Source organism: Astatotilapia calliptera, chromosome 13 (assembly GCF_900246225.1).
Source record: "Astatotilapia calliptera chromosome 13, fAstCal1.2, whole genome shotgun sequence".
In the NCBI taxonomy this organism is placed as follows: Eukaryota; Metazoa; Chordata; class Actinopteri; order Cichliformes; family Cichlidae; genus Astatotilapia; species Astatotilapia calliptera.
The window spans coordinates 29,912,523-29,938,785 of NC_039314.1; the positions used below are offsets into that span (position 1 = coordinate 29,912,523).

A 26,263-nucleotide genomic window follows, 5' to 3' on the forward strand; every position below is an offset into this window, starting at 1 on the left:
CAGAGTCGTTAGGTTTGTTAGTGTCAGCTGTTTCCTCATGTGTTTCCACTCCCCAGATTACCTCTAGTCTGTGGCTGTATCCCAATTCAGGGTCTGCAGCCTCAACGATCCTCAAGGGCCGCGTACTTAAAGACCGCTAAGGCCGGAAGTGCGAGGCTTGTGAAATGGGACGGTCTAACCTCCGTTGTGATGCCCAGGTTGCCTAGCAACCATGATACTAACAGCTGGAAACGTGTCATACAGCTGTGTTTGACAGAAATGAAGGAGAAAATCTTTTGTTCATGTGTTTGTTTCTACATGAGCTTTGATCATTCTCTGTGAGATTAAGCTCAGCTATTGAACGGCGTATATTTTAAAGTAAAGGCTTTAAAACCAAGTTAGTACAAACGTCACTAATGTCACATGACTTTGCCGACATGTGGCCAACAGTCATGTTTTAATGTTCTTCGTTATTAAACATTTGCACATAAATAAGTGACATCATATTCAGTACTTAAAGTTCACTCTTCGGCCGCCCCTCATCCGCCGTTTTTTTTTTCCTGCAAAATTATCCACACCCACCGCCGCGCTATGCATTCTGGGATATGTTGGGCCATGTAATCGGCCTTAAAATGCGGCCTTTAAGGCTGCAGACCCTGGATTGGGATACAGCCTGTGTGTTTCGGTCGTCTGTTGCAGGCACGTGCAGAGGGGGGGGGCTAGAGGGGCTTGAGCACCCGCCCCTTTCCTGATGGGTGCCCAAAGTGCCCTTTTGTTGAGGCAACTTTTAAAAAAATAATAATTTTTAATGTGTGTGTGCGGAGTCCTGTCTGTGCTCCTCAACAATAATATTTAACTATTAATCACAGTTTTGCTAAATAAAAGGATCTGGCTTGCATCAGTCACATGACCACATTTAACCAATGATCGCCCTTGACGGCAGAACGCGCTGGTTACGAGCCGGGAACGAGCTCACAAAGAGCACGCGCATTTTTAGCGGTCCGGAGCTGCAGGAGAAACACAAGTTAACTCAGAGACACAGACTGATGCGACACAACCAGTAAGTAGGTGTACAGCGCACACTGTAGTGTGTAGCACCCAGGAGTATCAGCTTATTACGTACACGTTGGACTGACGAACTGAAACAAACGAGCGTGCTGTGTGTGCAACAGCGCGACAAACATTACCTGTCCTTTTATTAACTGCACAGGTAGTGCTGGTCACAGCTGCTGGCTACCTGTGTAAGGCTGTCATGGGTCTGCAGCTGTGTCACATATTTAGGGAACATATTTAGTTTTAAAGTAAGTTTCTGGGCTTTTCCTGCCTTTCTGGAGGGATTATATTTCACTAAAAAACGATCTAATATGCATGTCCACATAATTATGCATTATTATAATATTTTAAAAAACACACGCTGTATTTTAAAGAACATACATTAAGAAGCAGATTATATTAGATTTATATTTTAAATAAGACAAAATGTGGATTTTACAGCAGTAAAATGATTGTATCTCTGCAGTTTAAACATGTAATAAGCTTTGCCCTGCACAGAGTGGATAGTGAAACACATGGAATCATCATAAATACATTATTTCATATTTATTACTTCCCCCTCCTCATTGCTTTATTATTGTAGCTCTAGTAATAAATATGTAAGGATTCTGGATCAGCACCATGATGCCCATAGTATATACAGTATTCTGAAGAAGGTCTAACATGTCACTGTGTGTGTGTGCATGTGTGTGTTTTATTTAGATGGATTTTTAAAAAAAATATTACTCATGATATAACATTGTGCAGACATGGCTGGTAAGGACATGAGGAGGAAACAGTAGGAGCTGTGTGAGGCTACTAAAGGCAGGGCTATAACATTTTTCTGTCATCATTTTATTATAGATTAAGTGCTGGAGTTGTTAGGTGTGGATAATTAGATTATAGTTTATTGCAATAGCAAGTTGTGCCTTGTTCTCAGATAGACAGCAAGTGGAGAGTGATATATGAAATGATGGGATGGAAGGAAGAAGAGAAGCAAAGAGTGATTCACAGGCAGAGCCTAAATTATTTCTCACAGTTTTTTGTGTCCTTATGGTTCCAAGCGCTGTCACCAATCTTTGCATTTTGTTATTATCTCATGACACTTGTTTAATCTGCTACCATCTCTCCTGTGGACTTTTTAATGTCTACAGTCTCAGATCAACACAGCCCTGCCCTTCCCATATTAGACTCTTGATGAATGTGTGTTGTTGTTATTCAGCCTGGTTCAATGTGCCCCTTTTTAACTTTGGGCACCCGCCCCTTTAAACCTCTCTGCACGGCCCTGGTCTGTTGTTCCTCACCGCAGTCATCATCGTTTTCCCAGTTCATAGTTGTTCAAAGGCTCACTTTTGTTTTGCTAACCAGCTCCGTCGTCTCTGCTCTGGGGTCAGTTTAAAAAGACATCGGCGCCCTGACAGCAAGTACAGTGAAATGACATTAAAGAATCATATAGTAATATTAATGTTTCTATACATGCATACAAAATTTCAATGATTGTAAAATAAAACCCAGCGTCAACCCTGAAGTTACTTAGACAAGCTTAAAGTCTTTCTTCATAGTATTAGAGGCCTAGGAAACAGGATCTTTGACTCATCCCGATAACCTCAGGGTCGATCCTGGTTTTCTGTGCCACAGAGGTGGTTTACTTCTTACAATCGTCCTGCTAACTTATGCTGTGAAGCTATAGTCCTGCCACTGCAGGTCAAGTTCCACATTAGAGATCAGCAGGTATGAAATCTGCCTGATGGATGGAATTTTACTTTAGTGGCAAAAATGATGACCTCCATCCTAAAAAGCTAACAAAAGCCAAACAGGAGCTCCATGTCATCACAGAGACGTTTAGATGTTCAAACTTAGCATTCTTGAAAGCAAAACAAAAATCTGCTATTTATTTTCTCTTAAATGAACGTATACTTTGATTCTTAAATGAAAATGCATTGGCCCTCGTATATAATATAATATGCAATGTTTCTTACAAATACTGTTGAATGAATAATTCCTCACTGTTGTTCGTTCTTCTATTAATGTAAAAATGCTCATGAATATAAACATTTCTTCTAAGGTCGTTTTCAACAGTTGTTTCTGAGTTAGCAGCTGGAGCTTTTGATAACCAGCGAGGCACCAGAAGCCTTTCAAACTTTGAAACCAACGGGTGCTGCCCCTCGGCAGGCTTCCAGAAAATGGCTGAATAGTAAAAGAGAGGCGGGTTTTAATAGAAATGACAGCGTCTGCATACAGATGACAGGAATCATGTTAAAACTACTAAGAGGAGACATTAAGCAGATAACAATCATTAAGAGTGTTTTCACATCGAAGGGGCTGGACTGTCACAGCTCCTTGAAGTCGGTGCATCAGGTGAGGTTGCACCGAGGTTCTGCAGCTTAAAACGTGAGCCTGTAAACCGAAGGTGCTGGGTTCAAATCCCAGCCACGCCTACCGAGTCAGAGGAGCCGTGACTCGCACGGAGCTCTTCACGATCCTTTGAATAAAAATACTCAACGTCGATGTTTTCTTTTGAAAATCTCTTTATTTTTTGCCTCGAAGCCTTCAGGATGATACAAACAAGTTGTTTGCGTTTCACTAATACCAAACCTCACAGGAAGTGACAGCGTATGTACAGATACTAATCGGCGAGCCGGCGGCGAACATTCAGGCCGCAGCAAAGCCCAAAAACAAAGCAAGTTTTCACAGGAACTAGTTTGTCGTCCTTCGAGAGACGAGCAGAATAAATTAATGGCGCCGCCTCTCTGAGGAGGCTCAACCTCTGCGTCACTCTAAAATATCTAAACCAAAGTGCTCTAAAACGCAGCGAGCGCTAGCTAGGCGTCCAGCCCAACTACGATATGGCTTCTCGAGGTTAATGCGAACATTTATTTACAGGACACAGACGAAGAGCTGAAAGCGGCCGCGACGCTCACACAAAGTCATCCTACGCTGCTTCACGTTGCACAGTGCGGAAATACACGGAGTGTTACAGGATATGTGGGAGATAAATAGGAGTCGGCACCGCGGGAGCAGAAACGAGAAAAGTTAGCAGGCGAAGCAGCGATTTCTCCGCACGGAGATCCACGGCATCGCTGACCCAAATCCTGCCGCCCGGCGGTCACCTGCGCGCAGCTCCAGGTCCAGGCTCAGGAAAAAGCCACAAACGATTTATGTACACTGAACCAAAATGGTTTCCTGAACCTCAACCAGAGCTCAGAAGACCCGAGGGCTTTGTTCACCCTCCATCCACCCCGACCTCCTCCTCATCCTTCATCCTAATCTGAAAGATCACGCTGCATCTACATATGGAAAAATGATTCCTGCAGCCGTAGGCGTGTTGATGTTGAAGAGAAGGATGATGGATTTTCAAACGGATGCTGACTCTTCAGGAATCAGCAGAGAGTTCGGAGCCATTTCAAAGGTACCGGCGGAGCTGTGCTCAGAGACGGGCCAACGAGACGAGAGCGTCGCAAACGAGCCGAACAATTCAGAGCCGCAGTTCCTCAAAAGTGCTCCAAACATGACTCGTTCCCCAGAGCGCCGTCCATCTTTTAACTACAGGCTGTGTTCCTGGTATGGACCAATCACAGCTCTGCAGCAGTGCCCTGTTAGCTGATGCCACAGACGCCCCCAGCTGGATCTTCCAGCCTCACGTCGGGAACTGCGAGAAGGCGAGGGGAGCAAACCTCAAACACGGACAAAACTACGATGAGTCTGTTTTATAAACAAAGACCTGAAAGCTGCGACTGAGACCACAAGTTCACTTCTATACAAGCCGCCCCCTGCTGGACATTAGACAGAATGCAGGTTAAAACTCAGGATGGATTCAGGTTTTTCCAAAGACGCCAGCTTAAACTGAGCGGACTTCTTGTGTCCAGAATACCTAAAAGCGTTTTTTTCCTTGTTTTCAGTCACATGAAGACTCCCAGTGACCCGGGTTTCATGTTATGAGGTAAAAATGTTCACAAAGAACTGATTTCTGTTCGGTACCTTTGAAATGTTCCCTCTGTGGCGTTGTACCTGCAGCTGAAACACAGCGTGGAGACGCTTGTTCTGGAGATAATAGTCCAGAACGTTTTTCCTGATTCCAGCGTGGAAGCTGCCGTTTCCCCTTTTTCTCTTTTTTCCACAGCCTCGAGTTTCCTCCACAGACGACGCCGGCGGTTCCAGCATTACGTGGCCAACAGTGACAGAAACAAGCTTCAGAGTTTTTCCCTGACGTTAGAGTTCAACATTGATCCTCTGCTGCCACCTGGAGGCCTTCCCTGTCACTGTCAGCCTGATGAGCTGCATCGTGCAAACTCTGCAGCTTTACATAAAAAAAACTTCCTGTTCCTGAGCTTCAGACCTGCTGAGGTACAGAAGTCACAGAGTGCCAATATTCAAATCCACCTGAAGTCACAGATTTTACTGTCTAAAAAATAAAGGTCAGCACTTATTTCAGAATTAAAAGAGTACCTACTGAACAGGAAGTCATCTTCACCGGATCAGAGGGAGACGTTAGGATTGTGTAGATTATTTATAATATTCTCAGAACCTGGATGTAAACAGAGCAGATTAGATCCCTCTGGTTGAACGCACGTCCATCAACACTGTGATTCAGGACTAATGTTCAGTTTTTGGCACACATCTCGTTTTCAGTCATGGTGTCAGAGACGCTCTGGGCTGTAATCTGAACTCTCAAAGTGGGAAACAACATTTCCACACAGCGTTGAGCTCAGACGAGACCACGCTGTCACATTAACACCCTGACTGACGACCTCCGCCAGTGAAGAACATGTTGGTGGACGCTTACAGCACTCTGGCGACCCCTGGTGGCTGAAAGAGGAAACTGCTGCTGAACATCAGCACGCTGGTCAGGATTTGAAACAAAGGGCTCTTTAACAGAAAGCTGTCAGGTGCTTCTTCCTGGATGTCAACGACGAGAAAGGTTTACACAATAATAACTCTCAACTCCTCCTCTCCTACGGTCATGTGACCGAATCCACCTGTCACCTGTTTGGTCCACAGCACTTTACAAACATGTTAAATGAGATTTACATGAAGAAGAACACCGTCCTCATGACGATGAGGTGGACGGACTCCAGCACACACAGAAACTATGGAAGCCCATTAGTGACAAAACCCACAGAGTGAAACCAGCTGCAAAACAAATCCGACTTTTTCAACAAGAGAAAAAATTAAACATACTCTCACCAAAAATGTTCGATTTTCCAAAATTTCTCTCTTAAATTTAAATTTATCCTCATATTTTTATTTAAAAGTTCACACTGAGATTTTTAACTTGTGGTTTTTAAAGTTAAAGATTTTCAAGTAGTACAAACAACAAAACATCAAAATCTGAATAAATAAGACACCTGGCTCTCTGCAGTGTGAACTCCTGAAGTTTTATTTTGTTCCCTCAGCAGATTTTTGTCACTAATGGTCTTCCGTACAGCCTGTTTTTTTCCAGCAGAAGTCAGAAAAACTAAAAACCCGTCTCCATCCAGCATGTTCAGGCTGTATTTACACATCAACGCAGCACTACTGTGATTACTGTGCACACTCACACACACACACACTCGCACGCGCTCAGTGGAGTGCAGAGGACGAGGAGGTTCGGCGTTCCTGTGTGGCCGCTCCCTTTGTTTGTTTGTTTATCTCTCGCTCTCTTGTCCCCTTTGCTCGGTTGCCATGGCAACAGTCCCACGCACTCTGTCCGTCACATAACGTCGACATGGCAACCCGCTCTCCTGTGGGTTAATGGGAGAAGCAGAGCGGCGGCGGTGAGGTCGAGGACTAAAATAAAAAGTTCCCGCTGCAGCTGAAAGCTGAGCGGCTACTCACACTCCAGCAGGAAGTAAAGCTTTTATTCTGAAAGTCTGCAGCTGTCCGTTCCTGCTGAGGCCTATGGGAAATAAAGGGACGGCTGAGCGATGAACCGTGTTAGTGTTTCCTGGACGACTCGCCCATCGGGTCGCCCTCAGACCTGACAGGCGTCTCCTCTCCCGCGGACCTCGAACGTCTCGGCCAATCAGGCGACTGAGGTTTAACAGAAAAGGTTTAAAGGAGGATGTCAGCCTGCTACCCATGATGCTCCGTGTCCGTCTCCAGCTACATGACACTTACACGACGCCGTCCTCACCCCTTTACGGCGCCTCCTCCTGTTTGCTGCTCTGTTTCTCCAGCTCCGCCCGCTGGCCGCTCCCACCGCCGTTCTTCTTCTTGCTCGCCTCCCTGCTGCTGCTGCCGCCGGCCTTGGAGGTCGAGGAGGACGTGACCTTCAGGCTCTTTGACGTCTTGGAGCTGCGGGTCTTTTCCTTGTTGGTGGTGTCCTGGGGCAGCGAGGGGCTGGAGTGCGCCCTCTGCAGGCCGCCGTCATCAAACAGCCGAGCCTCAAAGGCGGAAAGGTCCTCATCGCCGCTCGCCAGCTTGGCCCGAAGCAGCATGGCGTACGTACCGTACCGGGTTTTCTGTGGGAGAGAAGAAGGAGGAGATGTGAACAACGAAAGTGCTGTTCTGGGTCTAACGAGGACCAATCAGGGGGCTTTTCAGAGTCTGACCTGATAAATCATCATTATTATTATTATTATTAATAATAATAACGGTGCTTCTCTCCGGTTTTCCAGCATCTCTGTTGTTATGTGACATCAGGGCGAAACCTTGTGTGTGAAGGGGGCAGGAAAACGGCGCTGTGTTCCTTCCTCTAAGAACACGGCGTGCTGGAGTGTGTGCAGCCTGTTCGACACCCGACAGACTGATGCAGCGACCGTCTGTGACGAAGACGAGCAGACGCGAGGCAGAAGACATTTTACGGCTTCGCATTCAGCCGGAGACAAAAAACACGAGACGAAGATGAAACGCCGCCACAAACAAAGCACAACTCCGGTTATCGTCTGCTCCAATAACGTCTGGGTTTGGTTCCAAGGTACGGAGGACCAAAACCGCAAACAAAAAATCAAAAATCAAAAATAAAACAAAAAACCCACAAATAAGTGACTCGATCAAAAAAATCAAAAGTCAAAAACAAGAATAAGGTAGTGAATCTAATTAACTTGGACTTTGGCATCTCTGGTCCTCCATACTTGGCCTGGAATAATTTTTTCTACGAAATCATTAATTAATTAATTAACTTCTTTCTTTTAATTTAACTGCTAACTATTTTTAATGAATATCGTATTTCATTGAAATGCATTTAAAAATTATTTTGTAAACATTTATTTTTGGCAGCTTTGGTCCTCCATAATAAGGTGCAGATTCAGTACTGAATACAAGTACTGAAATACTTCCTGCGGGTTATTTTAACCTCCTCACCTCAAACTCCAGGTACTCCTGTCGGAGTTTCTGCTCCTCCAGCTCACGACCTTTCACCTTTCGGTCCGGCGTAGCGGCGGTGAGGTCAGACAGCTCAGAGGACACCGCCCTGAAACGGTTCTCGTGAGATTTGACCTGCTCCTCCTGTCGGGACAGAGGGTGGGGGAAGAGGTGTGAGTCTGGTGAAAGTGGGCGGAGCTGAAAAGGACGGCGACGGCGTTTTTACCTGTGACAGTTTAGTGTTGGATCCCGGCAGTAGAGGACGGCTGAACTTCTTCTGGGACCCGATCGCGGCCGGGAACGGGGGAGCAGAAAACATGGCCGCAACTACGTTGATGCGCGTGATCCACGACTGCATCTGCTCAGCGTTCCTGCAGGAAACACAGGAAACACCGTAACTTCCTGTCTCGTCCGGTTTAGTTTAAGCTGTTTGTCCTTCTTGTACTGCCTGCAAGCTGCTTGGAAACCCTCCTCCCCCCTCTCCCTTAACACAGACAGACTGAGGTGCTTACGGGGCCTGGAACAGGAAGACCCTCCAGTCGGCGGTCCGCAGGTAGAACACGTTGGGCCTCTTGCTGTAATCGGCAGCCCGCATGGCCAGAGAGTGATGGATGGACACGGCGTTCTTCACGTCCTCCTCCGTCAGCTCCTTCTCAGCTCGGTACTCGTCCTGCGGATCAGATTGGCGTCAGCTCTCCAGAAACTCAAACATGAAAGACGCTTAAACGCGATGCTCACCACATTCCAGCTCGACTGTCTCGCTATAAACGCTCGCCGTTTCTGATTAAAGGAGTTAAAAAGAAATCTTTGAAACTGAAACGGTTCTTTCAAAGCTCTGACAAAGTTTCAGAGAAAAAGTTCTCATGGCACAAAAATCTGTGTTTTCATGTTAAAGTGGAGCTGCGAGGAGTCCATAAGTATGTGGACGGGTACTCACGCTTTATAGTTTAACCCGTCCACTTACTTTTGTGCGGCAGTGTGTAAAGCAGGCCTCACTAGTTCAGATATTTTAATCAAAGCTCTAAAGTTAAAGATGAACGCGGCGGTGGGCGGAGACGTTAAAAACTGCCGCTCTGGAATCCGTGCAGATAGAAAAACAGGCTGACGCCTAATCAGCTCGCTGCGTTTCCTGTCCTGCGCCTGACCCGGGGACACAAACAGAGAGAGGGGCTGCTGGGAAACGTAGTGCAGACGCTTACCTTCTGCAGGTAGAGGACCATGCCCTTCAGCATGGCGTAGAAGGACTTCCACCCCCTCTTCCCCCGCGGCGCTGCAACAGCACAAACACCAAACAAACAGGAAGTGAGGGATCAGCTGACAGGGGGCGTGGCAAAACTGAAAACTGAAGGAGGAGGAGCGGTGTACTTCTCTTCCCGTCGGGGTCGGCGTGGACTTTGCGGACCAGGAAGCCGCTCTTGTACAGCTCGCCATCGGCCTGATGGGCCACGCCCACCAGCGGGTTTCCGCTACTCCCGAGGCGTTTCATGGTGTGGGAGGCAGAGTCTGTTCTAATGTCCGCCAACTCCGACATGGACTTCCTCAACTCCTCTTCATCACTTCAAGAGAGGAAACAGTTTAAAAGAGCCTGCGTCAGCTCGTCCTCGTCGCCATCGCAGAGCGTGTTTACGTTTCATTGCTAACGACTCGCTCGGGTAACACCGTTCTCTTCCATCATCCCGTCGGGTTCATGTTTTCCGCTTACCGTCACCTTGCACTTCATTTTCTTTAATTCTCATAAATGAATAAATGACCTCATTTCCTGTGTCAGCCTGTCAATCAGTTTCATCCTCTCAGTGGATCCATTTCACCAGGTTATCATTTTAACAGAAGTTTTCGAACCTGCTGAAAGTCGTCAGCTGTTTGATGGCAGAGATTTTTAGATGATTTCTCTTCATAACAGCATGAATGTTAAACGTGACCTGAATAAATACGTTATTTATCAGAAAGAAGCTGAATGTCACACAGGAAGGAAACAGTTTAGGAGAAAGAACAGGCTGAACACGAGGGCGGACAGATGCTGAACGGATACAGACACCCAGTAAATCTATGTATTTATGAGTGTGTGTGTGTGTGTGTGTGTGTGTCCACAGTCAGGCATGGGCGTTGGGATGCTGACCTGTAATTACAGTCAGGAATGAAGCAGGGAACGGTTACCACAGCAACAGAGGCTTAAATAAGGGAGTCAAGGCAGCAGGGACACACACACACACACACACACACACACACACACACAGTGGAGATGTTTGTACATGCTGTGTGTCGAAGCAGAAACTCACATGGTCCACTGCAGCCTCTCGTTCTTGATGGAGCTGTACAGCGTCTGCAGAAACACACACACACACACACACACACACACACACACACACACACACACGACATGAAGAGCTCATATGGATTTCAGGATTCACAGTAATCTGATTACTTGATAGGACATTCAGTATTTAATCCACATTTTTCACGTGCTCAGACTAAAGATGGTCACATGGCCTAAAAGCCAGGTGCTGATTGGCTGTGTGGATTTAATGGCTCTGGTCATCATTTTTAACGGAGACGAGTTTCCTTGGGCGATCACACCTGGTCCAGTGCTACCTGTTTAAAGGGCCGTCCACACAGGAAACCACGCCATCACCTGAGACCGCCGCTGACACTCAGCCTCATACGAGCACCTGCGAGCAAAATAATCGCTGGTGACAGGAAGTGGGATATTTTGATGTGCGCGACTGAAGCAGCTAGCAGTGAGAGCTGATTGACATATGAGCCGCTGGTACTTAAATTAGCTAGTTGCCCAGGCAACCAGAGGCTGGCGTGTGCAGTATGGACCAGCCGGCAGCAACTTAGGAAGGAGCGGGTCACTTCCTGTGTGGAGGCGCTTTCCCTCGAGCATCGATCTGTATCTGATCCCAGTCTCGGTTCACCCTGTGCCTGAAAACAGCTGGTATAGCCCCTCCCCCTTTAAGCCCCACTCCGTACCGACAACCCACTTTCTTCTGATTGGCCGGATTGTGGAAGCCTGCTGAGGGGCCTTTGTCCATTATTACAGAGACGTGAAGAAAATTTTAATGAACTAAACATAAATGTGTGTCTGACACGGACCGACAACAACGACAATAATAACAAAAACCAGCCAATGAAATATGAAGAAACAGCTGATGTCATCACAAAGGGATGAACACAGGTGTAATGTGAAGCGGTCGGCGCAGAGGATTGCTTTCATAGAGGTTTGTAAACGTGTGTCACGTCAGGAGAGCGTCTTCAGGACGAAAACAAACCTTCACAGGTTTTTAAACGGGGTAACTTAGGTACAGGTTCAGGTAAAGGTTCACAGGTGTGTCTCCGGCTCTACCTTCTTCTTGCGGCTCTGCGGGTGCTGCTGCCCATCCTGGGTTTTTCCCAGCAGGTCGGGGAAGGCCAGCGGTTTGAGAGAGCGGGAGCGGGGGGTCCTGGGATACCTGAACGGGTCGTTGTCCCTCGAGTCCCGCCCGCTCCGGACCGAGCACAGCGAGCGCGAGCGCATGCGGCCCGTGGAGTGGATGCTGTTGACGCCGATCATCTGGGCGGTTTGAGTCGGGATCCAACAGATAAAAAAAGTCCAAACTTTTTATGTTTCCTGTACAGAAGATCCTTGGGCCAGCATTCACCGCTTCCACGGAACGGCGCGGCGGATCTAACAAAGTCCAGCCCGTTGATGACCGCCGGTCTGCGTCGCTTCAGACTCGAACCCACGTCACGAGCTTCCAGACTGTAGATGAGTGCAGGAAGAAGCCGAGGAAGCGAGGAGGTGAGGGTGTGTAAAATAGAGACGGGCTAATGACGGCCACTGACGAGCGGCTGGATGGATGGTGCCTCTGCGAGCTCGGCCTGCTGCATTATGGATCCGGCTCTATTCATTATGCATAAAAACACAGCAGCTCTTCATCAGCCTCATGATCCTGCTGGCTGCCGGCCGGAGCCTCGCTCAGGTGTTCAGAGCCAAAAGCACGAAAGCAGGAGGACGCTGCCAAGAAACAAACCTGTGGACTCCTCTGTGCCTGGAACGCACTGGAATCTGCAGTTACGAGTCAAACGTACGATAGTTTAGTCCCAGGGCTGTGATTTCCAAACTGAGGGACGACTTTCTATCACTCAAAATGTTTCATTCTTGCTATTTTAAATCAAACAAGATGACATTAATGTTGGCTTTAAGGCTAAAATGAGCCTTTTTGTGCACGAACTCATATTTCTGTTTAGGAAAGCTAAAATCATTTTATTTTGAAAATAAATCACATTTATGCCGATGTCTGATAAACTATTTCATAAATAACTGTTTACAATTAGCTTTAATATGTTTGGACTGCAATTCATTTAAAGCAGAAAATTTTAGCTGCAGAAATGAGCGATTCAGACAATCAACATCAAACGTTTGACGTTTTCTACAAATTAATATATTTTTAAAGGGTTTTACAGTTTTTATACATTTGATCAAATTCAAAATCAATTAAAACTGAAAATTTGAGACTTTAAAGTTGCTGTCAGCCGTCGACACATCTGCCTCCAAACACGCACACTCCAGACTGTCTGAGAGTGCGTGTGTGCGTGTGTGTGTGTGTGTGTGTGTGTGTGGTGTGTGTGTGTGTGTGGTGTGTGTGTGTGTGTGTGTGTGTGCGTGTGTGTGTGTGTGTCTAATCCATCAGCGATTCAGAGGCAGTGACATGAAAATCATCCGAACCACAGCTCTGAGCTCGTCCTGGATTTTGGGGGGTCTGTGCTGCTGTTGAGCCTCCTGATGCAGCGGCCGTGGAGGTGCTGTTAGCGGAGGAGAATCCCTGGACTGCAAATAAAGCTGCGTGACGGAGGAGAGGCATCAGCTCGCTCTCACATCCAAAAAAGAAAAGAGGAAAAGCAGGGAGGCTGGGCGAGCGAGCACACCCACACAGGCAGACAAGGAGAGAGAGAGAGCACCCCCAAAACTGACGTCAGCTTCCTCCAGCTCCCTGATGGAGGACGGACGGACGGACGGACGGACGGACGGAGGGCGGAGGTGGAGGCACAGGAGAGGCTAATGAGGAGAAAAAAAGCAGAGAAAGGAGGTTCTCCTGTTGCACTCTGATGAAGAGAGAGAATCCCTCCTTCCTCCTCCTCACATCTCTCTTGATCTCTTCGTCCTCCAACTTCACTCCCACTCTTCTCCTCCTCCTCATTCACTTGATTTCCTCCTGCAGGAGAATCCCTCTGTCAGGTCAGGTGAGCTCACTCGTCCTCCTCTTCTTCGTCTTCTCTTCCTCCTCCCCACTGAGACACTGAACTGTTGAGGACTGTTTGCTCGCTCTCCCTCCTCCTCCTCCTCCTCTGTCTCCCTCTCTCTTTTTTCCCTCGCTCTCGCAATGCGCATTTTCCCTCAGCTGCAGCAGCCAATCGGAGGCCAGGGATGGGAGCTTCAGCCCGCCTTCTGTCCTCCTTGGAGCTGTCAGTCACGGTGGGTTCACAGAGCTGAATGTAAATGCAGCTGAGAGACGATCAGCAACAAAAAGTCAAATTCAGCTGAACGTGAAAAATATGACAGCGAGCCGACGACGTGTGAGCGAAGACACCAATCACATTCACGCCCAATAAAATCAATAATCAATACAGAATCAGTTTTAGCTCAACTTCAGTAAAAGCACACTCAGGACCTGAATGTTGAACTGTGGAAACCGTTTTCACAGCGCCGTGATGAAGAGAGGCAGCTTCCTCCACCCGAGCCTAAAACGACCCTACTATGCTAACACTGATGCCCGTTAGCATCAGCGCTTCTCTGACCTTCGCTGTGCCGCCGAGACCAGGAGACCACAAAGAGACGCAGAACAACCACAACGAGACGCAGAACGACCACAACGAGACGCAGAACGACCACAACGAGACGCAGAACGACCAAAAAGAAACATAACGACCACAAAGAGACGCAGAACGACCACAACGAGACGCAGAACAACCACAACGAGACGCAGAACGACCACAACGAGACGCAGAACAACCACAACGAGACGCAGAACGACCACAACGAGACGCAGAACGACCAAAAAGAAACATAACGACCACAAAGAGACGCAGAACGACCACAAAGAGACGCAGAACGACCACAAAGAGACGCAGAACGACCAAAAAGAAACATAACGACCACAAAGAGACGCAGAACGACCACAAAGAGACGCAGAACGACCACAACGAGACGCAGAACGACCAAAAAGAAACATAACGACCACAACGAGACGCAGAACGACCAAAAAGAAACATAACGACCACAAAGAGACGCAGAACGACCACAAAGAGACGCAGAACGACCACAAAGAGACGCAGAACGACCACAAAGAGACGCAGAACGACCACAAAGAGACGCAGAACGACCACAAAGAGACGCAGAACGACCACAAAGAGACGCAGAACGACCAAAAAGAAACAGAACGACCACAAAGAGACGCAGAACGACCACAAAGAGACGCAGAACGACCAAAAAGAAACATAACGACCAAAAAGAAACATAACGACCACAACGAGACGCAGAACGACCACAACGAGACGCAGAACGACCAAAAAGAAACAGAACGACCACAAAGAGACGCAGAACGACCACAACGAGACGCAGAACGACCACAACGAGACGCAAAACGACCACAAACAGACGCAGAACGACCACAAACAGACGCAGAACGACCACAAAGAGACAGAACGACCACAAAGAGACGCAGAACGACCAAAAAGAAACATAACGACCACAACGAGACAAATAACGACCACAACGAGACGCTGAACGACCACAAACAGACGCAGAACGACCACAAAGAGACAGAACGACCAAAAAGAAACATAACGACCACAACGAGACACTGAACGACCACAAACAGACGCAGAACGACCACAAAGAGACGCAGAACGACCACAACGAGACGCAGAACGACCACAAAGAGACGCAGAACGACCACAAAGAGACGCAGAACGACCACAAAGAGACGCAGAACGACCACAAAGAGACGCAGAACGACCACAAAGAGACGCAGAACGACCACAAAGAAACATAACGACCACAACGAGACGCAGAACGACCAAAAAGAAACAGAACGACCACAACGAGACAAATAACGACCACAACGAGACGCTGAACGACCACAAACAGACGCAGAACGACCACAAAGAGACGCAGAACGACCAAAAAGAAACATAACGACCACAACGAGACAAATAACGACCACAACGAGACACAGAACGACCACAACGAGACGCAGAACGACCACAACGAGACGCAGAACGACCACAACGAGACGCAGAACGACCAAAAAGAAACATAACGACCACAAAGAAACAGAACGACCACAACGAGACAAATAACGACCACAACGAGACACTGAACGACCACAACGAGACGCAGAACGACCACAACGAGACGCAGAACGACCAAAAAGAAACATAACGACCACAACGAGACGCAGAACGACCACAACGAGACGCAGAACGACCACAACGAGACGCAGAACGACCACAACGAGACGCAGAACGACCACAACGAGACGCAGAACGACCACAAAGAGACGCAGAACGACCACAAAGAGACGCAGAACGACACTCTGAGTGAAAAATGACCACAAAACAATCCAGGACAACGTCTGTGGCTCTGTGAATATTTAAAGATGTTTCTGTGGTGTTTGTTCACCTGTTGGGACTATTACTGAAGTAAACTGTGTTACTGTCTGAGCTTGAGCTTTGAATCTGATCATCCGTTTCCTTTCTTACAAACTGTCCCAAATACAGAGCGCTTCTGCTGTGGACAGCGCGAGGACTTTCCTTCCTCTCTGACTGCAGATAATTCATGTTTTTGTCTCATAAATATTCGACATTCACTGTTTTCTGCTCTCAGCCAGTCAGTCGGTGCTGCTGCCCACACACTCAGCGCTTCATCAACAAGCAGCCATCCAACCAGTGCCAAGCTGAAGGCAAGAAAACACTCAGCACACACGTTAACACAGAGCAACGACGATGATGATGATGGTGGAGGTGAAGAGGTGACGCAGATTCACGTTGATCGCTCCGAGGCTGAGATGGAAAAACTGAGACGGAAACAAAAGAGTGGGAGACTGACACACGTATCCACGAACGCGCGCACACGCACACTCGTTCTGCCTGGCGGCCATAAGAAGTAAAATTAATGCATCTCTCTCCTTTTTCTGCTCTGACGGCCACAAACCAAGAATCGCTGCGGGGACTTCACCTCCTCCTCAGGACACCAAGCCAGTCCTCACAGTGCCCATCATCCAATTTAACGCTGAAGACTAGTGTAAGGCTGGAAGAATGTAATGTCCTCACAGGGAATGGAAACAAGGATGTGTGCGCGCTCATGCTTTAGTGTCTCTGTGTAGTCCGATGTCACTTTGAACTCCTCACGCTGAGGACGCGTCCACATTACAGGGACAGGTCTGAAATCCGAGCACTCCACTGGGCTGGAGCGGCCCATTTAAGGGTTCACACTTGTGTAAGCATCGTTCTGGTCTGTGGGCTCGGTAGCTGCAAGCACCAACAGTGATGTCATCGCAGGCCGGTGGCCATCCATCCCGGCGCTCGAAGCGTGCTGGACTTGCTGCAGTCTTTTAATCAGTCATAGGCGTGTGTGTGTGTGTGTGTGTGTGTGTGTGTGTGTGTGTGTGTGTGTGTGTGTGTGTGTGTGTCGTACCTTGAGCAGATCTTTGGGAAAATCTTTTCCGTTGTTGAGTCCTTCCAGGTTGGAGATGAACTGGCTGCAGGACATCCTCTTGCCCACGTTCTGCACGCACACGCACACACACACACACACACACACACACCTCAGATGTGATTGTGACAGACTGAACATGAACACACAGTCAGCTGATCTGTGACGTTAGCTCGGGATGTGAAATCATCGGCTGGTTAGCAGATCAGCTCGCTGAGCTTGGACGACTCGTCCCCGCTCAGCACACAGTAAGTCACCCGTGTTAGCAGCAAAGCTAGTCTTACCCCAAATTACCCAAAGTTAAAACAGCTGTGGGTCGGATCTGACCCCACAAACCAAAGGACGCCTCGCTGATGCTGACGGGAGCGCTGAGAACGCTCTGGAAACAGAAACGGTTCCACCTGATATAAAAGCCGCACAGGTGGAGTTAAACCCTTCTATTCGGTGCTAGAGTCGGGTTTAACGCGAGGGGGGCAGCGGAGACCGTCTTCCTGTCACTCCTGCTGTAACGGTCAGAGGAAACGTGCAGGCATGTTGCCGCAGTAAAAGTCAGCACTTCCTTAAAAAAGTTCATTAGCAGAAATGAAGAATGAGCCCGATGAGCCCGCGGCGCTCCTCAGTGATGACGAGTCAGTCAGTTATTTGTTAGTATTTTCATATATTTGTCACATTTTTAGATCAATATTTCAATAATAACACAAAGTGGATTTTCACATTAACGTCTCCGAATATTTCTTTACTCATTTTTATATTTATTCACATTTTTATAAAACTTTCCTTTTTTAACATTTTTCAAATGATATCATTATAATGAAATTCTGGAAACAAATATTTATCATTTTATTATTTTTTCCGTTTATTAATTTGTTATTGATGAAATTCACACTGAACTTTAATATTTCCTGTATGTCACACCAACAAGGAAGCAGCAGGTGACATGAAACAGGAGGAAACTCGCGGGAACGCTCGAGTGGCAGATGACGCCGACGTGCTTTCAATCGACCAGATTAGGAGTTCCTATTAAACGTAACTACCAATCAGCCGACGGCTCGGGTTCACTCACGTTTCCGTGCAGGTCCGTGTTCAGCAGCATGATGGCACAGGTCAGAGTGTGGACGCTGTCTGTGGGACAGAGCGACAGACAGAGGGGTCAGACGGGTAGGACAGGTGAAAGAGGACAGGTAGGACTGACGGTACCTTCGCTGGTCAGGCTCTCCGAGTTGCACTGTCTGTACCTCCTGGAGAAATGAGCGAGGACTCTCTCTCTCTCCTGAGTTTCCCCCATCAGAGCAAACTGCCTCAGAAACATCCTGAACGAAGAAACAGATGTTAAAGAAGCTCATTATGATGTCACCAGAACACCTGAACAGGTGAGATGAACACAGACACACCCACTGCACAGGTTTTTCACATTAAGCCCTGTGATAGTGCCAGTCCTGCTGTAAACTGACAGAATTTGGGATGAAGTCAGAAAAAGTTCCGCGTTTAAACTCTGAGCTTCTCCATCAGAAAGGTGACAGCAGAGCACGCAGGAAGTGACTGACTGCACGCCACGGCACACCGTGACTGGTTCATATGAACATCTGGACCTCCTGCAGATGTTCAGGAGGCCATCGCGCAGTTGCACAAACATTAAAGAACCGCAGAGCGACGGGAGGTGCTGCCAGTGAGCGAATGTAAGACAATCGCGTCTGCACGCTCTGAAATACACACGGACAGGAAGCGGGACTCACCTGAGCGCCTGGTCGATGGTCAGACCCGTGAAGTCAAAGTTGGTGAGATATTCCTCGGCCACCATCTGACTGAACTCATTACTGCAGAGAGAAGCAGGCGTGTTGGTGTAACACGAGCACGTTTTTTATTATTATTATTATTAACCTTTATTTAACCAGGAAAAGTCCCATTGAGATTAAAAACCTCTTTTGCAAGGGAGTCCTGGCCAAGAGGCGACAACACGTTGAAATTACAAAGTTACATACATATTATAAATAACAATTACATTTTAAAAACATTTTTCTCTGGCTCTCTCAATCTGGACTTAAAAGCATTTAATGAAATAAGATCTGCTATCTTCCAGTCTTTTTGCATCATGTTCCATGTGAAAGGGGCAGCATAAGTAAAAAGTTTTACTAAGGATTATCACTGTATCACTACACCGGCTGCCTTATTTCTGTGACAGGATATTACAGAAAAGAACAGAGCATTAAACCTCCACCTGCAAACCAGAACTTTACCTGAAAGGTGAACAGGAAGTAAAAATCTGCATGTTTATATTAAACCTGGAACCAGGAAGTAACAGTAAAGCTCGACTAGCTCGTCCCGTGACGTGTCACTCAGACTCAAGGAAGTGAAATCAGGACATTAGCTCTGCTGAATCTGCCCGCGCTAACTGCGCGGTGACATCATCGGTTAGCTGGTTGAGTCGCTGCAGTGTGACCAGCAGGAGGCCATGATATGTTCACTGCACGCTGGAAATTCCTGTTTTTGTTGGATGTGAAAAAATGTAATGTTGTGAACCAGCTCTGTGTGCAGGTGTACTGCTGTAAAGGCCACACACTAAAACTCGCTGAAAAGCCTTCAGCTGATCCAAAATGCTGCAGCAAGAGTCCTGACAGGGACTAGAAAGAGAGAGCAGATTTCTCCTGTTTTGGCTTCCTGTTAAATCCAGAATTCAAAATCCTGCTCCTCACATACAAGGTCTTAAATAATCAGGTCCCATCTTATCTTAATGACCTTGTAGTACCATATCACCCTATTAGAGCACTTCGCTCTCGCTCTGCAGGCCTACTTGTTGTTCCTAGAGTATTTAAAAGTAGAATGGGAGGCAGAGCCTTCAGTTTTCAGGCCCCTCTTCTGTGGAACCAGCTTCCAGTTTGGATTCAGGAGACAGACACTATCTCTACTTTCAAGATTAGGCTTCAAACTTTCCTTTTTGCTAAAGCATATAGTTAGGGCTGGACCAGGTGACCCTGAATCCTCCCTTAGTTATGCTGCAATAGACGTAGGCTGCCGGGGATTCCCATGATGCATTGGGTGTTTCTTCTTCACTCACTATGTATTAACAGACCTCTCTGCATTGAATCATATCTGTTATTAATCTCTGTCTCTCTTCCACAGCATGTCTGTATCCTGTCTTCCTTCTCTCACCCCAACCAATCACAGCAGATGGCCCCGCCCCTCCCTGAGCCTGGTTCTGTCGGAGGTTTCTTCCTGTTAAAAGGGAGTTTTTCCTTCCCACTGTCGCCAAAGTGCTGCTCATAGGGGGTCATATGATTGTTGGGTTTTTCTCTGTATGTGTTATTGTAGGGTCTGCCTTACAATATAAAGACCTTGAGGCGACTGTTGTTGTGATTTGGCGCTGTATAAATAAAATTTAATTCATCAACTGTTCTGCATGAAGTCCCCTGCTCTTCATGTTACTCTGCGAGCCCAAAGTTTTAACACACACACACACACACACACACACACACACACACACACACACACACTGACTTCTTGCTGAGCTGGCGAGCGACGTCAGACTTCCTGAAGCCCTCCAGGTTGTAGAGGCGTTTGGCGAGACGTTTAGCCGCCTCCAGGTCGGGCTTCATGCCGTTGGCCAGCGTGTCGTCACTGCCGCCGAGTGCCAGGCGCTCCGCCACATCGGCCTGCGGGTAGAGCAGCTCGGGCGGTCGATTCACTGGACGCTCCCTGACAACATAAACACAAAAGGAGATTCATGCTTCAGGACTTTCAGATCCTTTTTCACTGAAGGACAAAATGATTTCTGGTTCCTGTTCTCAGAGTTCCTCCTGTGACGCAAACACGCGACACAAAAACACTTGGAGTTTATCTTAAATGTTACAAACACGAGGAGGACTCTGGTTTAATGTGAGGAAATCTGTTGGATTTAAGGCTCAGCTGAGCAGGAGAGGAAAAGATCCCTTAAAAGTTTCAGCTTCAGGGTAAGGAGGAATAACACCCAACTGTGGACAGTTGGAGGGGGAAACTCAAACCCTTTGCCTGGAATCAGCCTGCTCCCCAACAGTCACTGAACTTAGACTCAGCTCAGTGACCAGACTACAAGCTTTTAAAGATTACTGCATTCCACATCTCTGTGACAGGCTTATACCCGAATGTACAGGTCGGAGGGATGTTAACGGAGACGCACATCAATATGGAGAAACTCCAAGTAAAAGACGCAGTTCAACTTCCAAAACTCAGAAACACTTTAGAGCAGGGGTGTCAAACCCCATGCCTCGGGGAGTGAAAACGTATCCCTGCTGCAACACACCTGACTAAAATTAAAAGGTCATTAGCAAGACTCTAATGAACTAGACTGCAAGGTGGCGACCCCTAACCCTACTGAAGTAAATTTAAATAAATATAAGTGTTCGGAAAAATGTACTTCTAAAAGTTCTTTTATTGCACCGTGTTCGTTCACTCATCAGCTTCTGTAACATGAATCAAAAGGCTGAACTGCCACCTCAGCATGCAGTCAAGTTAATTAGTCTAATGACCTTTTAATTTTAGTCAGGTGTGTTGCAACAGGGACACCTTTTCAAGAGTCTGACACCCGAGCTTTAGAGGGGGGTTGGTTGGGTGTACGGAAGGACAGACGGATGGTTGTTTGAATGGATGGATGGATGCTTGGTTGTTTGGATGGATGGATGCTCGGTTGGATGTTTGGATGTTCGGTTGGCTGGACGGATAATTGGACGGACGTTCTGTTAGGTGGATGGATGGATGGATGGATGGATGCTTGGTTGTTTGGATGTTCGGTTGGCTGGACAGATAGTTGGATGGATGCTCGGTTCGGTGGATGGATGGATGGATGGATGCTTGGTTGTTTGGATGGATGCTCGGTTGGATGTTTGGATGTTCGGTTGGCTGGACGGATAATTGGATGGACGTTCTGTTAGGTGGATGGATGGATGCTTGGTTGTTTGGATGTTCGGTTGGCTGGACAGATAGTTGGATGGATGCTCGGTTCGGTGGATGGATGGATGGATGGATGCTCGGTTGGTTGTTTGGATGGATGGATGCTCGGTTGGATGTTTGGATGTTCGGTTGGCTGGACAGATAGTTGGATGGATGCTCGGTTCGGTGGATGGATGGATGGATGCTCGGTTGGATGTTTGGATGCTCGGTTGGCTGGACAGATAGTTGGATGGATGCTCGGTTCGGTGGATGGATGGATGCTCGGTTGTTTGGATGGATGCTTGGTTGGATGTTTGGATGTTTCACATCCCAGAGGAAGTTGTAGTTATTCAGAACTGGCAGCATCATGTTCAGTTAAAAACAAAACTTTATGAAAATCAAACTTATGGTGTCCTTCATATACAATAACAATAATAATAAGACAGTGTTAGATTATACAGCAAAATAAAAACATATAAACAAATAAAACTATAAAACTAAACAAGGTAACAATAGAGTAAGCCCAAGTAATAATGAAGGGCCTGCAGTTCTGAGACGTGATTTACAAATAGAGAGTTTATAGTCCGGAGACGGAGAGTTATCGTTGCAGTTTTAAGAGAGGGTGGAACAGAACAAGAGATGAGACAGGAGAGGACAGTATTAGTGATCATCGACCCAAGAGAGCGGACTGAAAGTTTAACAACATTAAGATTGGATCGAGTTACTAATAATAGAAGATTTTTGAATTATTATAGGAAGTTTAAAACTGGAATAAGAAGGTGACAGTAGGAATTACCATATCAGCAGAAGAAGGCAGCTGTTAATGAAGATTCACAGGTTTGGTCTAAGAAAGTCCATAAATGTGTGTGTGCAGCAGAGTGTGTGTGGTAACGGTATCTGAAGGCTTAACAATACTGTATGATGTCAGAGTACGAGTGTAGTGAGCAGATACAGCCTGAGAACGAGCTTCTTTCTAATGCTAGATATGTGAGATACACGTCCTTATGAAGTCCAGTTCGAAGAGACAGCTTTGAGTGCGAGCCCACCAGGCAAGGCTAGCTAGCCCACTCTGGTCAGCCTGGGTCTGCTGAGGCTGCGCTCGCAGCTGGCTCTGCTCGCCGTACCTCACCAACCAGCTCTCCACCTGCCGCAGGTTCTGTTAGAGCGAGGCTCCGCTCACGGAGGAGCTCCAGAACCGCTGGCTGCACCCAACGTGGAGGAGTCGAGTCGGGAGCAGCCGAATGACATCAGGGACGCCACAACCCGGCACGAGGGAGCCGGGAGCAGAAGCTTGCCAGCGAGGAATCGATCACGGGTGACATCACGCTCTCAGAGGCACCAGAAAATAAAAATGAAGCAACAAACGATCAGCGGATGTTCCAGGACACGGATTTATAGATCGATCATGAAACCGTCAGCGCGGAGCGAAGGCGCGACGATGACTCCGTGAACCTCAGTGTCTTTGTGACCTCACATCTCGCTCACGTGTCACATTTTGAGCATCAGCATGAATACAGCGATTGCTTTCTGTTGCCATGGTTACCCTGCAAACAGGAACTGTTAGCAGCTAATGCGGTGTGACATTTAGCAGGTCACAGAGTGGGAAAAGCTTCCTTTTACATACGTAGGCGGAGACACTGAAGAGGTTATTCCTGAAAAAAGTGATAAATTATGGAAACAGGTGGCGGCGGGCGGCGAGCAGCGGTTTCTGTTTTTATCAGCTTCTTTTTGGGTGTGGAGCGAAAACTCGAGCAGGTACTTGTCTGTTACTCTGGAGATAAAAATACAGAATTCATTCAAACTGAGGAGACGCTCTCCGTCCACTTTGATAACACCTGATATCCTCCTTCAGTAACATCCAACACACAAACATCCAGTTCAACCAGTGCTCAGTGCAAATGCTCCCAGCCAGCGTCAGCATTTGAACGTGAGAGACGGGGCACATCTAACTGCAAACACGTTAATGCGCCGTGTGCGGCTGTGTTTCCTTCTCCAGCCTGCAGTCTATTTATAACCCGAGTGTTTGCTGCTGCATCGACCAGCCTCTCCTGAAGGATCGATACGGCCTCGTGTGCGCAAACGTCACCAAGCCGAGCAGGAATACTTTTAATTTAACGCACCTATCTGCCGCCGTCGTCGTGGGAATGTGTCCGTTGTCCATCGGCCGTTCTTCGCTCGCAGTTGCTCTTTACATAAACGCACTTTTTAAAACATAAAAAAAACCTCAGGCACGAAGAGGAAATGAAGTCAGAGTTTTGAATGAGAGTCTGAAAGTGGGAAGTGGTCAAACCACCGTGTGGACTACATCTACTTCCCTTAATGAGCTTCCCTTTACTGGACCGGGCGGTCAGCAGGCCTGCAGGCAACTAAAGGTTGTCTCATAACATAATAATTCATTCAGTTATCCATGTAAGTATGATGGATCAGAAAGCAGCAAAGGCATGTTTGTCAGAGATTACAGAGAAACACAACGACGCCGAGAGCCTCTCCAGAAAGAAAACACACCAAATGCAGCCGAATACAAAGCTGGGACAAACCACAGGAAACACAACTACACAGCTACACGACCACAGAAATAAAACAGAAAAACACTTGAAGTGCAATCGAATCTCCTGGAGCACGACACATTACAGGAAGAGCTTCTAATATTAAAAACAGAAAAACATACTGAACGTCCAAATAAACACGACAGTAAAACACGTCTCATTCAATAAAGACAAAAGGTCAGAATAAGAAAACGTGACCACACAACACCGCCGGGTACAGAAAGCACCGCCTGATCCCTGCAACACGATAACCAGAAGCACACGAGTCAGAACCAAAACCAGACGCGGGCCAGAAAACAGAAAATACAATAAAACAACCGACACGACGAGGAGAGCGCAGGGCTGCGCCGCGGCAGCTCGCTGCGCCGCGGCAGCTCGCTGCGCCGGATCACTGCAACATGTTTTATTTTTCCTACAGCTTCAGTTTGTTTTGTTTGACATTTACTCTGATTACTCAAACATCATGTAGGAGTACATGATTACAGGGCGCTGCTGTTACAGCCAATGGCAGGACTGCGAGCGCCTCAGACTCAGAGCTGCATCAGTAGTATTTCCTGGTGAACGGAGGGAATGTGAGTCCGGATGTTTCTGTCGGCGAGTCCCTCCCACACTCGCCGATGCAGCCCACTCATCCCGGACAGAAATAACCAGCGGCCGGGGAACCTCGCTCAACAGGACGCCAGGAAATTCTTTCAGTGCATCTCTGAGTGCTCCGCCCACTTCCACCGACCGAGTTCAAGGTCAACGGCAGGCAGACGACGGCCTGCTCTGCCGCCGCCAACACGCTTCACAGAAAGCGCAGCTGCTTTTACAAAAGCCGAGTCTCGAGTCAGCAGGAAGAACACGCTCGGGTTTGTCGTCACGTCTGCTGTGAAGTAACAAACGTCCTCGTTCAGCTACGGCGGCTCATCGTTACTGACGCACATCAGCCTGCATCCAGCAGCCTCAACTCGTCGATGACCGCAATGTGTCATCAGCTCACGTTCATTTTGAGAGAAAAGCGTTTGAACGCCTGCGTTTCATTAAAAATGGCCGAAGGTTTGATTACACTGATGAGTAGGGATGAGTACTGATAAGATTTTCACGATTCCATTTTCGATTCTTTATCGATTCTTTTTAAAAAAGGAGAACACTAAGGTCGATTAGCTTAGAACTTTGTTTTATATCCTCTCTTGTCCCTGCCTACAATTAAACACATTCACTTACCGAAAATCATCTGCTGTGGCAAACGGCTGCAAGCCTTTGACCACAAACTGAGTCACTGCTCGGTGACATTCGTCTATCCTGGCCTGAAAGGAGACGCTACCGGTAGACTGCAGCGAGAACTGCCAGCATCTGAGCCAGACTCTGTCTCTCTCATCATGGTCACTAAATGCACAGTAATGGCAGGTTTGTAATAAGGCAGATCGCCCTAACATAATATGTTAGTTGATTATTTACCTGCCGCATTAACGGGAGAGGACGTGCAAACGTTACCGCTGGTGCTGGGTTGAGATTCACGAGTCTGGAATTAAAAACACGACATTCATTTAAGGTCATCGTTTTGTGAGCAAATGCTTTTGCATATTCGTAGTGTTTCCTCCCTTAAATGAAATATCTACTTTGCAAGTATTGCAAGTTGCCCTGTTGTCATCCGTTCTCGTAAAGTATAACCAAACTTTTGAGCGTTTGAGCCGCCATGTTTCCTGCCAGGTAAATGACGCTCCACAACGTGGTGACGTCATTCGGGGCGACTGGAATCGATAAGGGAATCGTTTGCAAAAATGGCAAACACTTCCAAGGAACTGAAACAGTGGGAACCGGTTCTCAACAAGAGATCGGGTTTCGATTCCCA

General features: G+C 47.4%; 2 protein-coding genes across 5 annotated transcripts in view; both read right to left on the reverse strand.

The window, feature by feature from the left end:
- Positions 1–3,521: 3,521 nt before the first annotated feature.
- Positions 3,522–26,263, reverse strand: part of psda (pleckstrin and Sec7 domain containing a) — a 48,641-nt gene continuing 25,899 nt past the window's right edge. The window contains exons 8-19 of the mRNA XM_026189008.1: positions 20,477–20,674; positions 18,718–18,798; positions 18,182–18,294; positions 18,048–18,106; positions 16,967–17,056; positions 10,569–10,612; positions 9,658–9,848; positions 9,492–9,562; positions 8,805–8,962; positions 8,519–8,663; positions 8,293–8,436; positions 3,522–7,451 (exon numbers count right to left, since the gene is read on the reverse strand). Of these exons, the coding sequence (XP_026044793.1) occupies positions 7,128–7,451; positions 8,293–8,436; positions 8,519–8,663; positions 8,805–8,962; positions 9,492–9,562; positions 9,658–9,848; positions 10,569–10,612; positions 16,967–17,056; positions 18,048–18,106; positions 18,182–18,294; positions 18,718–18,798; positions 20,477–20,674 (1,618 nt within the window). The 3' untranslated portion in view covers positions 3,522–7,127. The remainder of the gene's footprint in view (positions 7,452–8,292; positions 8,437–8,518; positions 8,664–8,804; positions 8,963–9,491; positions 9,563–9,657; positions 9,849–10,568; positions 10,613–16,966; positions 17,057–18,047; positions 18,107–18,181; positions 18,295–18,717; positions 18,799–20,476; positions 20,675–26,263) is intronic.
- LOC113034478 (uncharacterized) lies at positions 13,636–16,944 on the reverse strand. Of its 4 annotated transcripts, none has more exons than XM_026189011.1 (2): positions 15,576–16,944; positions 13,636–15,287 (listed from the first exon to the last, which is right to left on the reverse strand). In XM_026189011.1, the coding sequence occupies exons 1-2, from the start codon at positions 15,586–15,588 to the stop codon at positions 14,011–14,013; spliced, it is 1,290 nt and encodes a 429-aa protein (XP_026044796.1). In that variant the 5' UTR covers positions 15,589–16,944; the 3' UTR covers positions 13,636–14,010. The 4 variants fall into 4 exon arrangements, with proteins under 4 accessions (XP_026044796.1, XP_026044794.1, XP_026044795.1 ...); XM_026189009.1 differs by having other exon boundaries at positions 13,636–15,119; positions 15,204–16,944; XM_026189010.1 differs by having other exon boundaries at positions 13,636–14,095; positions 14,199–16,944.